Source organism: Suncus etruscus, chromosome 3 (assembly GCF_024139225.1).
Source record: "Suncus etruscus isolate mSunEtr1 chromosome 3, mSunEtr1.pri.cur, whole genome shotgun sequence".
NCBI classification, from domain to species: Eukaryota; Metazoa; Chordata; class Mammalia; order Eulipotyphla; family Soricidae; genus Suncus; species Suncus etruscus.
This window is the reverse complement of record NC_064850.1, coordinates 138,301,325-138,318,380: the sequence shown is the minus strand read 5'-3', so window position 1 is coordinate 138,318,380 and position 17,056 is coordinate 138,301,325. Positions and strand designations below refer to the sequence as shown.

The 17,056-nt window shown below is 41.0% G+C and overlaps 1 protein-coding gene across 1 annotated transcript; it reads right to left on the bottom strand.

The window, feature by feature from the left end:
- Positions 1 to 14,297: 14,297 nt before the first annotated feature.
- Positions 14,298 to 15,142, bottom strand: LOC126004477 (ras-related protein Rab-9A-like). Its single transcript, XM_049770898.1, has 2 exons — positions 15,031 to 15,142; positions 14,298 to 14,821 (listed from the first exon to the last, which is right to left on the bottom strand). The coding sequence occupies exons 1-2, from the start codon at positions 15,140 to 15,142 to the stop codon at positions 14,349 to 14,351; spliced, it is 585 nt and encodes a 194-aa protein (XP_049626855.1). The 3' UTR covers positions 14,298 to 14,348.
- Positions 15,143 to 17,056: the final 1,914 nt, after the last annotated feature.

Sequence of the window (17,056 nt, the reverse complement as noted above, 5' to 3'; positions counted from 1 at the left end):
TCTTCCTGCTGTGTTGCTCTGGCCTGCATTATGCCAATTCTAAATTTGATGAAAGTTTAAGCCTTTCACCATCTGGAGTTCTTTTGTCTTTGGCATCAGCTTTCATATGCAAAGTTTATAGAGCAGTTCTGCCTATTTAATTTCTTATGTGGACAAAAATAAGAAAGGATGAAAGGAAGACAAGAAGAAAGGAGAGGGAGGGAGAGGGACAAGAGAGGGACAGGGAAGAGGGGCAAAGGGAAGAAGAATGCAATAAGTAAAAAGAATAAAACAAACTCTGAGCACATGATCATGGGTCATTTGTCTGCTGATTTCTATTTTTGGTTTGGAGCCACACCTGCTCGGGGCTCACTCCTGGCTCTGTGCTCAGAATACTCTCCTGGTAGTGCTCAAGGGACGATAGATGGTACTGGGAATCAAGCCTGTATCGGAAGTGTGCAAGGCAAGCACCTTAACTATGTACTGTCTCTTGGGTTCTGGTTTTCTGTGCTTGACAGATGTTACAAGCAGAATGGATTCTTCAACCAGGATTCCCAGTAACACACCCTTGCAGAGACTGCTGTAGTTCTCTGTAGCCCACATGACGGGGCTGTTCAGAGAGGCATGAGTTGATGAGAATTATTCTGGAGAACTGACTTCACTCATTTAGACATAGCGTTTCCGGAGCAGAGTATTTTCAGAACATTTACTGGCAGCATAGTGTAGATGATATCACAGAAGTAATTCCCGCACAGCTGAGCTGCTTAATTCCCCAGTTAAACACTGCTCTGATGTCAACAGCATCGTGGCCAGAAGGACTGCCAACGTCGTGTTGCTGTGCAGACTTCTCATCACCCAGGAATGCACTTTTCCCACTGATATTAATTTCAAATAACAGCGTATTTTTTCTCCTAGCCAACATCTTCTTTATTTTAGACACACAGATTCATAAACACTCTATTTGGTTGTAGAGATTTGTTTTTGTTTGGGGCTTGGGGGCTATACCTGGTCGTGTTCTGGAGCTACTCTCAGCTCTGTGCTGGGCTTGTGGGGTCAGTATCAAGTAAGGCGGGTGCTGTCTTTTGTCCTATCTACCATCTTTTCAGCCCTGAGATTGGACATTTTTTACCCAAAACGTCTCAATTTGGTACTGCTCAAGTAACAAAGCTTGATCATCTTTCTTCTTACCATCTTAGCACACTCATAATATCTAGGGTCAGCAATGTAAAAAACATGAGGGTGTGATTTTGTACTTTTGGGGGGACCACACCCAATGATATTCAAAATTATTCCTGACTTTTCACTCAAGAATTACTCCTATCTGTGCTTTTGGAACCAGATGGCTGGGGATCAAACCTGGTCAGCTGCATAAAAAGCAAGCACGCTACCCACTGTACTGTCTTTCTGGACTCTTTTTATGATTTTTGCATGTTTTGCTTCAGATTCAACATTATCTAAAAGTATAGAAGACGTTAGAATATTGGCACTTGGGGCCGGAGAGATAGCATGGTGGTAAGGCATTTTGCCTTTCATGCAGAAGGTCATTGGTTCGAATCCCGGCGTCCCATATGGTCCCCTAAGCCTGCCAGGTGCGATTTCTGAGCATAGAGCCAGGAATACCTCCTGAGCGCTGCCAGGTGTGACCCAAAAACCACACACACACACACACACACACACACACACACACACACACATACAAAAGAATATTGACACTTGCTAGTAATGCATGTTCCAGGGGCCAGAGCGATAGCACAGTGGGTAGGGCACTTGCCTTGCATGGGCCAACCTGAGTTTGATCCCTGACATCCCACTATGTCAAGAATGATATATTTTTTTTGGTTTTTGTTGTTGTTGTTGTTGTTTTTGGTTTTTGGGACACATCCGGCCACTCTCAGGGGTTCCTCCTGGCTCTATGCTCAGAAATTGCTCCTGGCAGGCTCAGGGGACCATATGGGATGCCGGGATTCGAACCACCGACCTTCTGTATGCAAGGCAAAATGCCTTACCTCCATGCTATCTCTCTGGCCCCTCAAGAGCAATTTTTGAGTGCAGAACTAGGAGTAATTGCTTGGGTGGTTGCCAAGTGTAATGCCTGAGTATTTGCGGGCATGGGCCAAAAACAAAACAAACAAAACAAAGAAATGCATGTTCCTGGCCCACAGAAATTTATTCCAAAAATGTTAAATCCTTTCATATTTCTGATCCCATGTTCCTACATTAGTATGATGCAAAGGGACATTTTTATAAATGTCTTCTAGAATGAAACCTCTATAGTAAACCTAGCAGGGGTGGTGAACAGGATTTTTACCCTCACTCAAAATGACAAAATGCAATATGTGTTTAATATATTATTGTTAAAATTATATGCTTTTGTATGAGTGTTTGTCTGTTTGGCAGGTCACTGCGTGGTGTGGCTCTCTGACTCACAGTTTAAAATTCTGGCTCTTTGTGTCGAACTTGTTCGCCACTCCTGACCTAGAGGTTTAATCTAGCGGCTTCATAAATAACCATTATTCTAAAAACTTTAAAAAATTTAATTAAAAATTTTTATGAAGGCATCATTATTTACAAAGTTGATCATACTATTTTTTCAGCCATTTAATGTTTTAGGACTAATTCCACCATCTGTGCCAACTCCCTCCACTACCAATATCCCCAGCTTCCTCTCACCCACAACCTGTCTCCTCACCAGGCGTATTTTAAAGTTTGGCTATAGTAGTTTGGGTCTCCCACTTACAGTCTTGCTGGATCTGTGGCTTATGTATAGAGATATACCACACCTCTACCCCACCATATGCCCAAGGCCCGTGGCCCTTTGCTCTTACTACTTCCTGTCTGCTTTGTCTTACTTCCCTTGGATTTCTTTCTTTCCCTGTCTTCTCATATCTATAACCTAGCATCAAGGGTAGATTAGATCTCCTATTCTGAAAATGTTTCACTTCACCAAAGTAGAAATAATTCACTTTTGACTCACATGATATGGAAATGTAGTAAGTAGTTGAACTTAGCAGACACTTTGCTGGGGCCAGAGAGATAGCATGAAGATAGGGTGTTTGCCTTGCATGCAGAAGGATGGTGGTTCGAATCCTAGCATCCCATATGGTCCCCCGAGCCTGCCAGGAGCAATTTCTGAGTGTAGAGCCAGGAGTAACCCCTGAGCACTGTAGGTATGACTCCCCAAAACAAAACAAAACAAGCAAGATTTTTTGCTAGTCTAAGGTTGAATTCATCTACTTTCAGCAAGTGCTGTCTTTGCATATATATCAAACATAAAACAGAAGTCACATGGAGACCAGAGTAATAGCACAGCGATAGGGTGTTTGCCTTGCTTGGAGATGATCAGGGACAGACCTGGGTTCAATCCCTGATATCCCATATGGTTCTCTAAGACTGCCAGGAGCGATTTCTGAGCAGAGAGCCAGGAGTAATGCCTGAGCACTGCCTGTGTGGCACCAAAACCAACCAACAAACAGAAGTTACCTATAGCTAGGATTTTATTTTATTTTAGTTTTTGTTTTATGGGTCACACTTGGTGGTGTTCAGAGAAGTATCTTGAGGCTCAGAGAACCATAGTGAGTGCTGGGGAACCAAATTAATTGGCCCTGTGCAAGGCAAGTGCCCTGCTGCTGTACTATTGTTCCCCTTCTGGCTGAAATTTTATTTTATTTTTTTTGAGGGTAACACCTGGCAATACTCAAGCTTGCTCCTGGCTCTGCATTAGCAATCACTCTCGGTAGTTCCCAAGAGAACAAATGGGATGTTGGGGATTGAACCCAAGTCAGCCTCATGCAAGATAAGCATCCTATTCACTGTACTATCTTTGTAGTCCATAGATTGGTATTAAAGAGAAGTTGATATGGTGACAATTGTCAGTGCGGAAATAACTTTCAAAGATGTAAACAGGATTGTAATTAATAATGGCAGGTTACTAATACCAATATCAACAGTAATGCCAAGATTAGTAACAGCAGGACATTGTAGCCCAGGAGAACATACCAGTCCTGGAATGAGTCAACCCAGACTTAGTCTGGTATTCTTCATCTGGAAATAGAACTCAGCAACCAAGATCTAGTTCCCTTATCTCTGGATAGTGGAGGCCATGTAGCTTGGCTGTTAACTCTAAATAGAATATTGTAGGAAAGATGAAAAATTGCAGAGCAATAAAACTTTGAATTGGGAGAAGTAAAACCACATTCTAAGGAAGCATCAGCCACTGCAAACAATAACTGCAAATAAGCCATAAGCCAATGGCCAAATGAAGGACAAGGCTGGAATGAGAGTACAGGAGATAGGGTGCTTGCTTTGCATGCAATTGACCTGGATTTGATTTCCAGCATCCTCTTTGGTCCCTGGAGTACTTCCAGAAATTATTCCTGTGCAGATCCAGGAGTAAGCCCTTACCATGACCCCAAACCAAAATACAACAAAATTCTGCTCTTGTGAGCAGTGTTTCTCCAGACATCTCTGAGAAGGAAAGAGGAAAACTCTTTAAAAAATATGGGAAGGCTGGGAAGATATTCATTAGTAAGAACTCGTTTTGTAAAGGCTCTGACTTTATTTGCTTGGACACATGGATCCCAGTGAAGATTGCCAAAGTGAAGGCGGACAAAAGGCCACTCTGGAAAGATGTGTGCGCAGGTTGCTTGTCATAGGTCTTCCCTCACAGTTGAAAATGGTCCTTAGTCTGTGCACAATGAAAAGCCAGAGGAAGCTTTTTCTGTGCGGGGCCAGATGGAGAGAGCTGTAGTTGTTGTGAATGACTGAGGAAGGCTCTCAGGAAAAGCCACATTTAAATTCTCAGAGAAACTAGCTGCCTGGGAAGCTCTGTATAGATTTAGTGAAGATTCCTTCGTGCTAACCACATTTCTAAGGCTTCTGATTGCAGAGCCCTTGGGCCAGTTCCATAATAAACTAAGACTTCCGAAAAAGCTAGTTATGGCAGCCGGGTTATAAGGAGCAAGAATAACACCCAAGATTACCCAGCCTGAGAGTGTAGCTATGAATTGAAATGTGCTCATAGAGATGGAGAAACAAGAGATTAAGTGGACATCAAAGAAGCTCATCAAAAATGGTGGGGGGAATATATACACTCTGATAGGGATTGTGGTGTTGGAGTGTTGTATTCATGAAACCCTATCAGTGACAGAGTTGTAAAGTTATAAATCACAGTGGCTAAAATTAAAAATTAAGAAACAGGGGCCGGAGAGATAGCATGGAGGTAAGGCATTTGCCTTTCATGCAGAAGGTCGGTGGTTCGAATCCCGGCATCCCGTATGGTCCCCTGTGCCTGCCAGGGGTGATTTCTGAGCATAGAGCCAGGAGCAACCTCTGAGCACTGCTGGGTGTGACCCCAAAACCAAAAAAAAAAAAAAAAGAAACAAACACTTGTGTTAACTTGCCTGCATTAGTCAGACAGTGTGAGACTCTATATCTATAAGAGCCTTGAAACTGTCACCAGTCAGTAGGGTCAGAAGGAAGAAGAAATGAAGGACCTCACGGAGAAATCTGCTCTCCAGAGGAAAAAATGATAAAAAAAAAAAAGAGGACATGGGATCCTAGAAACAGAGATGCTTCTTAGACATCTCTGAATCCCCAGTCTGGTCCAGTTTAGTCCTTTGCAGCTATTAGTATTGGAACTTGCACCTCTTAAGGTACATTTAAGACCATTTGACTTTACTGGTTCAAGCAGTCAAATATTATCTGAGACACTTAAATGTTCAACTGTTTTGTAAAGGCTGAAATAGATTCCTTCTTTTGGTAAACTATGGTTTAACAATTCCCCAAATGTTTTCAATAAATTGCATTACAAATAACCATGCAGTTAAATCTTTTAACACATTTATGAGTGTACTCAGATGAATTCCGAGAAGTGGAATTACTGGATGTCGTGGATATTTTGATATATAGAGAGCTTCTTGCCTTCGGGTCAGCTGATTCAAACTTTGACAAGGAGAGCATGGCAGCCCCTGCTTCAACCTATTCTCTAAAACTGTCATTCTTATTATCCCATGACAAGATCATAAATTACAAATAAGTATTTTGGGGGCTGAGGAGATGGGATGGAGGGATGGACTACATGCTTCGCAGTAGAAGGAAAATCTGCTTGGCCCCAGCACCAGGTCAGTAATAGCTCTCAAGCACACACCCAGCAGCGCTCAGGGGTTATTCCTGGCTTTGTGCTCAGAAATCGCTCCTGGCAGGCAGGGGGACTATATGGGATGCCAGAATTTGAACCAACGTTGGTCCTGGGTTGGCTGCTTACAAGACAAATGCCCTACTGCTGTGCTATCTCTCCAGCCCCTAATTGTTTATTCTTATTTTATTGAAACTTTCAAATATTTGGGCACTCAGATCTATGCCTATATATTTTGAATTTACCACCTCTATTTATTTTCAACTGCCATGATGAATATTTGTTAACCAATTTGTGGTTTTCAAATAAAATTACCTGTCACCATGACTTAGATATGAGCTTGATGGTTATTGTTTTTAAAATAATGCTTATAGTTTTTGACAGAGAGTTTTGTAATACTTCTCTTTATTCTTTTCAAAATCTGGGAAAATGGACAGGAGCATTAGTGCAGTGGTAGGGTGTTTGCCTTGCACGCGGCTGACCCAGGACAAACCTCAGTTTGATTTCCGGCATCCTATAAGGTCACCCAAGCCAGGAGCAATTTCTGAGCGCAGAGCCGGAGTAAACCCTGAGCATAACTGGCTGTGGCCCAAAAACAAACAAACAAAGCACTCAAAATCTAGGAAATTAAATTTGATCATTAAAGAACCATATGACAAAAAACAAAGCACTCAAAATCTAGGAAATTAAATTTGATCATTAAAGAACCATATGACAAAAAAAAAAAAAAGGGAAAAATGTGAACCCACTACTCTTCTCACCTCCACCCAATCCTATACCCCAAACCTATATACAGTAGACTGATAGGTGTCATCTCACCATTTCTTTTATATATATATATATATATGACTATGTATATATTATATAAATACTATTGGTATATATATACACACAAACACCAATAGTTTGTATATACCTTCAAACATAAAAGTGAGATCATTGTCTTGAAAATTGCTTTTCTCTTACGTATAGCATGAACAGTTTTTGTATTAGTAGTATTCAATATTTTTGAAAAAGTATGACATAAATGAATATATAATCTGCTCATATGCTTATGGATGAATATTTAGTTTTTAAATATCATAAGCAATATAGTAACAATCATAATTGTACAAATACCATTGTAGTATTGTACAATATTTCTGCAGAGTAGATTCCCAGAAGGAATTTCTAGATCAATAGGTACATTTTAAATTTTAATAGTTACCATCAAGCAATCCTTTTAAAAACACTGTACCAAATTATACTTTCATCACTAATAGTGAATAAAAGGACCCATTTCCCTCAATTACTAATATCAACATTTCACTTGCTATTGACCTGATAGATCAAAATAGTATTCAGTGTTTTACTTTGAGAATATTGGTTGTCAGTAAGGTAAACATATTTTCATGGTTTCATTTATATTTATTTTTCTGTGAAAAATATTTTCATGGTTTCATTTATATTTATTTTTATTTTCATTTATATTTATTTTTCTGTGAAAAATATTTTCATTTATATTTATTTTTCTGTGAAAAATATTTTCATGGTTTCATTTATATTTATATTTATTTTCATTTATATTTATTTTTCTGTGAAAAATTCTACTTGGTAGTATTTTATTGTATTGATTTATAAATTTTGTTCATATATTATAGATACATATGCTATAAATAAATATATTACAAATTAATGTCTATTTTATCATTAGTTAATTAATTAATTTTGTATTTTGGGTCACACCCGGCTGTGCTCAGGGGTTACTCCTGGCTCTACACTCAGAAATTGCTCCTGACAGGCTAGGGGGACCATATGGGTTGCCGGGATTCGAACCACTGTCCTTTCTCCAGCCCTAGATTTTTATTTTTAGCTGTTTTCAATGTTGGTTTTGGTGAACAATGTTTTGTTTTGTTTTGCTTTGTTTTTTGGTTTTTGGGCCACAACCGGCGATGCTCAGGGGTTACTCTTGGCTGTCTGCTCAGAAATAGCTCCTGGCAGGCACGGGGGACCATATGGTGTTATACCCCACTCAGGAAGGGCACACACATCAAAAGTGTTGCACTCCTGAAAAAGAATTATTTGCCAAAAAGGCCCGCTTAGAGCAGTCAAATCAGTTGACCCTTTGCGTGGATTGTTTGGCGACAATTCTAAACGTGGCTGTAACTATCTCTCTCTTTATTTTTGACCATTATTAGAAATCAGGCCTCTATATTTCATTCTAACAAAGAAGCACAGTACAAATCCCGCCAAAAGTCTCCCACTGACCAGTTCTCTGTGATCTCTGCTACCTTGGCACCAAGATCATGTTTTTTCCCAAAACTTAGCTCATAGTAAAGCAATTTTCAGTTTTCCCCAAAAACTCTAAAACATTTCTCTCTCTTCCCACTTTCCTGAAAATTACCTGGTTTCTCCTGCTTACCCAAAACAAAGCAAACCCACAACAAAACTTCTTTTCACCTTCAGTATTGGTTCTTTTTTTTTTTTTTTTTTTTTTTTTTTTGGTTTTTGGGCCACACCCGGTAACACTCAGGGGTTACTCCTGGCTATGTGATCAGAAGTTGCTCCTCGCTTGGGGGACCATATGGGACACGGGGGATCGAACCGCGGTCCGTCCAAGGCTAGCGCAGGCAAGGCAGGCACCTTACCTTCAGCGCCACCGCCCGGCCCTCAGTATTGGTTCTTTAATATGCAAATTTTAGCCATGGCCTTTCATTCTGTTTCCCTGACCATCTCCCACTTTCTTTGATCTCCAAAATTACACCCCGCATTCCAGAGCTCAACCCTTAAAAGTTACCCAGCTCAAAAAATAAATTTGTCTTCGTCTTTCTAGATGCAAGTCCCCATGCATTCTGTGTGGTCTCATTTATTTCATATTTTATAATTCATTATTCCATATTCGCCTCTTCGTGCTCCCGCTTAACTCTCATTGGAAAAATGGACTCACTAAGGTTACGCTTAGGGACTTTTTATCTCATTAGGATAAACGGTCCGCAGCAATATGGGACACCGGGATTCGAACCAACCACCTTTGGTCCTGGATCGGCTGCTTGCAAGGCAAACACTGCTGTGCTATCTCTCCAAGCCCGGTGCACAACGTTTTAAAATTGTATGATACCTACTGTACCTATTGTTTCTTTTATAAAAATTAAAAATGCAATATCCCTATAACTGGGTTTCTATCCAAAGTTTATTCCCTTTTTCATGAAAAAATAATTTTATTTAGATATATATTCTCAGATTACAGGTAAGTCTTATTTATCTAAATAAGTCATAATAACTCCCCTCTTTTATAGAGAGGAGTCTGGGCTACACCCAGTGGTGCTCAGGACTTACCTGTGGCTCTGTGCAGGGACTATGATTGGTGTGGGGATCACAATGCAGTTGACCATGTGCTAGCCAAGTACTTAAGCCCTGAAGGAGAGGTCCACTTGCTTGATTGTGATACTGGTTGCAAGTCACACATCAGTGCACACTCCATTCTGGTGTGCTCAACAAGGTTCTAAACATGACCAGTGGTTTGTAACGCAGAGGCTCAAGGTGCTTCCTCTGGGCTCCCTACTCTTTCTAACAGGGAATAAGACAACTAAGTCTCTTGTGGCCAGTAGAGAGAGATGTTGGGAAATATGCTATGAGAAATATCTGGGGAAATTATTCTTTTTACACTATGAACAGAACCTTATATGATCTTGTAATTCCATTCCTTGGAGATCTACCCCCAAACAGAAAAACATTGATCTGAAGGGGCCAATACATACCTCTCTTCATGACAGCATTGATTACAATAGCCAAGAACTGAAAAGGACACAAGTAGCCAATGGCAGATGAGTGGATCAAGAAACTGTGGCCTTTAGATACTACCATGAAATACTATTTAGCAAAGAGAAATACTGCTTAGTTATGAGAAATGCTGAAACCTTGGGGTTTGCCACAAATTTGATGGAATTGGAGGGTATCATGCCAAGTGAAGTGAGTCAGGAAGTAGAAGATAAATACAGAATGACTTTGCTCATGTGTAGAGTGCAAAGAACCATAGAGAGAGGTATGGACAATTTTAGTAAAAATGAATCCTGAGACATGATCAGTGAGGAGCTGAAGGGATGAAGGGGGAGGTGAAGGGTCCATAGGATAATGGTTAAGGGATCTTGAAACAGTGGTTTCATAATCCCTCAAAAATCAGTCTTTCAAGATATCTCAAATAGTAGTGGGATAACAGCTCTGCTGCTGTAAAATAAAGACTTCAATAATATTAAAGTCTATGATATTCCATTCTTAAAAAAAAAGAAGTAGGGGCTGGAGAGATAGCATGGAGGTAGAGCATTTGCCTTGCATGCAGAAGGACGGTGGTTTGAATCCCGGCATCCCATATGGTCCCCTGAACCTGCCAGGAGCGATTTCTGAGAGTAGAGCCAGGAGTAACTCCTGAGCACTCCCGGGTATGACCAAATACAAAAACAAACCCCCAAAAAGTATTTTTTAAATTCACTGTCCTATTAAAGTTCATGCTGGATAAAAACAAAACAAGTATTCTCTTCTCCTTGGCACTGTCATGCCTGGCTAAGCATCTGGAAAGATTCAATCATATTGTGACCTTGAAGAGACTGTCCTAGGCAGATGGGTCTATGAGGCTGGCAGAGAAGAGAGAAAAACCAATTGTGGAATAGTTGAATCAACCAATTTAGAAGTCAGTTATCTCCTGATTTACACCCTCCCAGTTTTTGGGACATACCCAGCAGTGCTCAGGTCTTTTAATTGCAGAAATTACTCCTAGTCTGCTTAGGAGACAATATTGGATGGTGTGGATCGAATTCAGGTTAGCTACATAAAAGGCAAGCACCCTACCCACTGTACTATCTTATCAGCCCTGACCTCTAGGTTTTGTTTGAATACTGTGCTTCATTTAATGTCAAACATATTATCTATCAGACAGATAGCACTTGCCTTGCATGCAGCTGACCTTGATTTCTATGCCTTCCACTGCATATGGTCATATGGAGTTGTAGCAAACCCAGGGTGGCTCAAAAACAAAAACAAAAACCTAAACAAACAAAACTAAAGCAGCACTGAAGGGCCAAAGCAATAATACAGTAGGTAGCACTCAGCCAACCTGGATTTGTTTGACCCATAGCATCACATATGGTTCCCTGAGTCTGTCAGAAATGATCATCACTAGATGTGATCCCCAAATCAAAACAAAAAAAAAATCTCTAAAAACAAAATTCTCCAAACATATACTATAAACTGCATTATTATTATTTTATGTGTTTCTAGATAAGAAAATTGCTACTCATTCATGGATTCATGGGGCCGGAGCTATAGGACAGTGGATAGTGTGCTTTCTTTTATGCAACCTCAATTGCATCCTATATGGTTCTTAGCATCTTATATGTTCCCCTGATCACCACCATTATTCTAATCATAAGAATTTGTTTTATTTTGACTTTTATTTTATTTTGCTTTGGTTTAGGCTATACCCAGGGGTTACTCCTGGCTCTGCACTTAGGAATTGTTTCTGGCATAGGATCCTTCAGATCCTTACCAATTTTGCCAGCCTTCTCTATCTTTGAAGATTTGGTCAGTTCATAGTATCTCTCTTCATCTGTTGTAAATTTGTTATTCTTGCCAATGTGCCGTTTAGGATTCCTATCACCATGACAGTGTATTTACTCTTTATATTTAGTATTTTCTATTTATATTTGTATTTCTTTTTTTTGGGGGGGGGGTTTGGGCCACACCAGGTGACACTCAGGGGTTACTCCTGGCTGTGCGCTCAGAAGTCGCTCCTGGCTTGGGGGTCCATATGGGATGCCGGGGGATGGAACCGAGGTCCATCCTAGGCTAGCGCTGGCAAGGCAGACACCTTACCTCTAGCGTCACCGTGCCGGCCCCTGTATTTCTTTATATAGTATTTCCTCTTTATATTTAGTACATTGGCAATAATGTCTACTACTGTTCATAAACTCCACTAAAAATGCTGTTAGGAATATTCAGGATTTTCTTCTTACTTTGAGAGGGAGGTATTTTCATGTCCTTCAAATTTAAGTATAACCAAATTTCATATTGTCTTAAGTTTCCTTGATTTATTTCTTTCACTTCTCTGATTCAATTGCTCTGTGAGTTCAGTAGCAATATCTACAATATCAATTCTGAATATATCCACCACTTTTCATTGTCAGTAATTTGACCTAATCTATTAGGACTGTTTACTTGGGTCAATGAAGTTACTAATAACTTCATGTTTTAATCTTGATTCCTTTATTAACTTCATAATAAAGGAATGATTCATAATGATTCCTTTATTTAATTTCATTCTTGTTGAGCATCCAAAATTTTTTTTCTTTTTTGGTTTTTGGACCACACCCAGCAATGCTTAGGGGTTACTCCTGACTGTGCTCAGAAATCGCTCCTGGTAGGCTCGGGGACCATATAGGATGCTGGGAATTGAACCCGGGTCAGTCCTGGTCAGCCATGTTCAAGGCAAACGCCCTACTGCTGTGATATTGCTCTGGCCACAGAATTCTTATTTAATAAAAAAAATCATGTTTGGGGCCGGAGAGATAGCATGGAGGTAAGGCGTTTGCCTTTCATGCAGGAGGTCATCAGTTCGAATCCCGGCATCCCATATGGTCCCCCGTGCCTGCCAGGAGCAATTTCTGAGCCTGGAGAGGAATAAACCCTGAGCACTGCTGGGTGTGACCCAAAAACCAAAAAAAAAAAAAAAAAAAAAATCATGTTTTATTGATTGCTTTACAATCTAAATTCTTGGGCCTGAGCAATAGTACAGTGGGGAGGGCGTTTGTCTTGTACACAGTCAACCCAGGTTTGATCCCAGACACTTCATATGTTCCCCTGGGCCTGCCAGGAGTGATTTCTGAGTGCAGGGCCAGTAACCCTTTAGCACCACTAGTTGTGACCCCCCCATTACAACCAAAATTCTTTTATTTTTTATATATTTTTTATTTAAGTACCATGATTACAAACATGATTATAGTTGGGTTACAGTCACAAACAGAACATCCCCTGTGGGGAGCCTAGCTAATGAAACCTAGACATAGGACACCTCAGTAATTCTAATCTGGTCACCCACGTGACCAAAGGCGCCCATGCCTTGAGAACAAAGGAAATAGACAAATACTAAAGTAATTCAAAGCAGCTCAATACATTCAGCCAGAAAGAAAAATATAGAGCCACTTGTCTTTGTGTTAGCAAAAGGTTACTAGGATTACAGCTGATGTTTTATTTGTGCTTGCTGAGTGGAATTTGTGGGACTCTGTTTGGATCTTGTGTTTTCTATATAAACTCTCTTAGTATAAACATGTGCTCAGGTCTACCTCTTTGCCCCTCCCTATTACCTGCCCCCAGCTTATGCTAATGAGTGCTCACAGTTGTAATTGGTGGAAAATTTGTAACACCCTCTGACGTATTTCAGCCCTTAAAAGCTGATTTCCCCCCCCCCCCCACACAATAAATCCCTTTTTGAACAGCATGCGTTGTCTTGAGGGCCCTTTTTACTAACTTCTCAAGTTTTTCTTTACAGGTCGGTTCTGCTCGGGCAAACCCGGGAATGACTAGCAACCTTCATTTCCACACCCCCGCGGGTCGGGGGGTCTCCCACAGGAGGTTGCAATCCCCCTTTACCAGTGTAACATTTTCCCCTCCCAATGCCCCCTCCCCCTTCCCATCCCCTGCTTGTATTTGAGACAGGCATTCTACTACAGTTATTTGTTTGTTTGTTTTCTTTTTCACAGTGGAAATGCATTAGACTTTAATCTCTAATATCTAACATTATTCTTCAGGAAAATTCCTCTCCCACCCCAAGCCAAGAATACAATGCTAATTATTTAAAAATATACACATACAAAAAGCAATTCTCCATTTTCCCAGGAAAAAGCAAAGCATGCAACCAGCAACTTCTAGAATCTTCAAGTGTTTTCATTAGAGTCTCAGTCATTTCATTCACCTAGCTGTCATTTTCACGTGTTTAAGTTAAACATTAGCCAACCGTTAGGGTTTCTGAAGAGAAGGTGTCAATATTGAGTACAGAACTTCTCTACCAGGGGATGCGTCCCTTCTCCCACCCACTCACAAAACAGCAAAACAGGTTAGTTTCATGTATGAGTAGCTGATCTGTTGCTGCAAGTGCGATCCCTCTTCTATCCCCCAGCTTGTGTGTGTGTGTGTGTGTGTGTGTGTGTGTGTGTGTGCGTGTGTGTGTGTGTGAGTTGGTTAGAACACATGGGACAAACCTCTCGGATGATCAACAGCAAGAGGAACTGGGCTTGGGCTTTCGGTGCAGATTGACTGTGTCTGTCTGCATCAAGTGATCAGACCGATTGCTTATGTCGACCTTGTTCCCCAGAATCACAAAAGGAAAGCTGTCGGGTTCTTTCACATCTGCGTAATATATGAACTCTTTCTTCCAGTTGTTCAGGTTCTGGAAGCTCTGCGGGTCATCAACACTGAAGGTCAGCAGGCAGCAACCACAACCCCTATAGAAGGACATCCGCAGGCTGCGGAAGCGCTCCTGTCCGGCCGAGTCCCAGATCTCCAAGGTAATGAAGTGGCCATCCACCTCCAAACCTTTATTTAAGAACTCCACCCCTATGGTGTGGAAGAGCTGTGTATCAAATTTATTAGTCACATATCTGTTCATAAGAGAGCTCTTCCCAACGCCACCATCTCCCAGGAGAATGACTTTAAACAGCGAGGATTTTCCTGCCACGATAAATCCTCAAGCTCAAGACTTTGGAACCCTTAAAAAGTCAAGTGAGGTTCCTTCTGCTCCACAGTGCCCAACGAGTGCCCACAGGCAATACTCCTCATCCAAGGTTAAAGGACTGTTCAGCAATTCGGTGAAATCCTCTGGCAGAATCTGTTGGGAGGAGCCCCTGAGACCTCAGGGCAGGAATCAGCAGAGCGCCAGGTTCATTCTTGGAGACCTGGAGGCCTCGCGCCGCCACACGGGGAACGACGGCGGGAGGTGCGGGCCGGCTCGGTCCTGAGCCCGGGTCCCAGGCCAGTGGCTCCCGTCCAGCGGCGACGGAAGAACATGGCCCAGTTATTTGTTTTTAAATTCAGTAAATTGTTTTTTTTTTTCCTTAAAGGATAGGGGTTAAAAAAAAAAAAAAGTAAAGGTGTAATAGTGGCAATCGCCATTGTTTGCATTGACCCAGAAAAATATGGGGGAAACGGAAAAAAAATCCTTGGCCTGATTACAAGAAGGCCTCACTCCCAAGGTTTATTGGCATAAGACCGACTCTGGATTCCAGGCATGCCAGTCTGTCCAATCCGAGTCATTCTCCGTGGTCCTGGTGAAACTTTTTCACACTTTAGTTATTGTTGGTATCAGATTCTTATATTTAAAGATTCTGGATTCTGTGCATTTCTTTCATCGATGTCAGGCTGATGTGGAGCATCCTCTAGTTTCAGCATACCATTAAATGCGGAACGATCTGCCCTGCAAGCAGGCTGTTGCTGAGTAGTCTGGGTGTTGAGAGCACCCTTTGGAATAAGTCAATGCCAGAGCAGAGGTAGGTCTTCCCTGATAGAGGTTTGGATCCCAGTAATGTTATAGACAATTGTGGTACAACCAAAATTCTTACCACACATAGTCAATATCATCTGGTCCCGCCTACTTGTCCAATGGCATCTTATATCACCTTTTTTACCCTTATCACCAAACTTCCATCCACACTGACTTTCCTACTTTTCACCATATACTAAGACCTGCTTTTTTCTTTGTGAGGGGGCAGGTGGTGGGCCACACTTGGCAATGTTCAGGGGTTGTTCCTGGCTCTGCACTCAGGAATTACTCCTGAGTTGGCTGCATGCAAGGCAAGTACTTTACCCACTATTGATTCAGCCTCTGCTTTTCTCTTTTATTTCCTCCTCCTGATTAGTCTTTTTTTTTTTGTTGTTCCTCATATTGCTATAATTTACCAGGAAAGTTCTTTATATTTTAGAGCTATTCTTCACCAATTCTCTCTATATCATAGTAGTAAGTTCTGCAAACTCATTTTCTGAGATTCCTTACCCACTTGGTTTTAGTTAAGTTTACTCATAGGCCCTACAAAAGATTAAATGTTAGAGGAAGTGGGTAAATCATGGCACCCACCCTACTTTTGAGATGAAATGTATTCTGCAGTGCTTTCATAGTCTCAGAGTTTCCAGGTCTTGCTTTTGCCATGGGTTGTGGTAATATTGCTTCCTTTTTCTCTCTTGCATAGGATTAGAAGAATTTACTTCCTTTACATTTCTGAGTTGCTTCCCACATCTTGTTTGATTTACTGACTCTTGCAACATTTATATTAAATTATCCTGAATAATTTTTTATGAGCTTTGGCTGATCATTTTACTACATGTCATGACTTAGTTCTGAAGTCAGATACAGTTCTCACAGAAATATTTTGGACAATCCTACTAATTGTTGTTTCCCAGTAACTCTAATCATATAATTTTCTCCTTTATTGCCTGTCTTCTCCCAATTAAAAATAGATTTTCTTTTTTTTTTTTTTTTCTTTTGGTTTTTGGCCATACTTGGTGATGCTCAGGGGTTACTCCTGGCTATGCACTCAGAAATTGCTCCTGGGGACCATATGGAACACTGGGGGATCAAACCGCAGTCCGTCCTAGGTTAGTGCATGCAAGGCAAATGCCCTACCATTTGTGCCACTGCACCAGCCCCATTTAAATATAGATTCAAAAAAAAGTGTTGGGAAAGAGTGCCACACTTGGTAGTGCTCAGGGCCTACTCCTAGCTCTGTGCTTAAGGAATCATATTGATTCCCTTTGAATTTTCTAACTGGCCAGAACTGATATATTACAAGCTATTGATCTGGCTTGCTCTTCAAACCCATTTTCTTCCTTGAACATGTATCTCACTTGCTGACTAGCTCTTGGGGTCTGGTTGAATTAGAGAACTTCTTTGAGGAGAGTGGATGCACGGGCAATGAAATATGAAGAAAT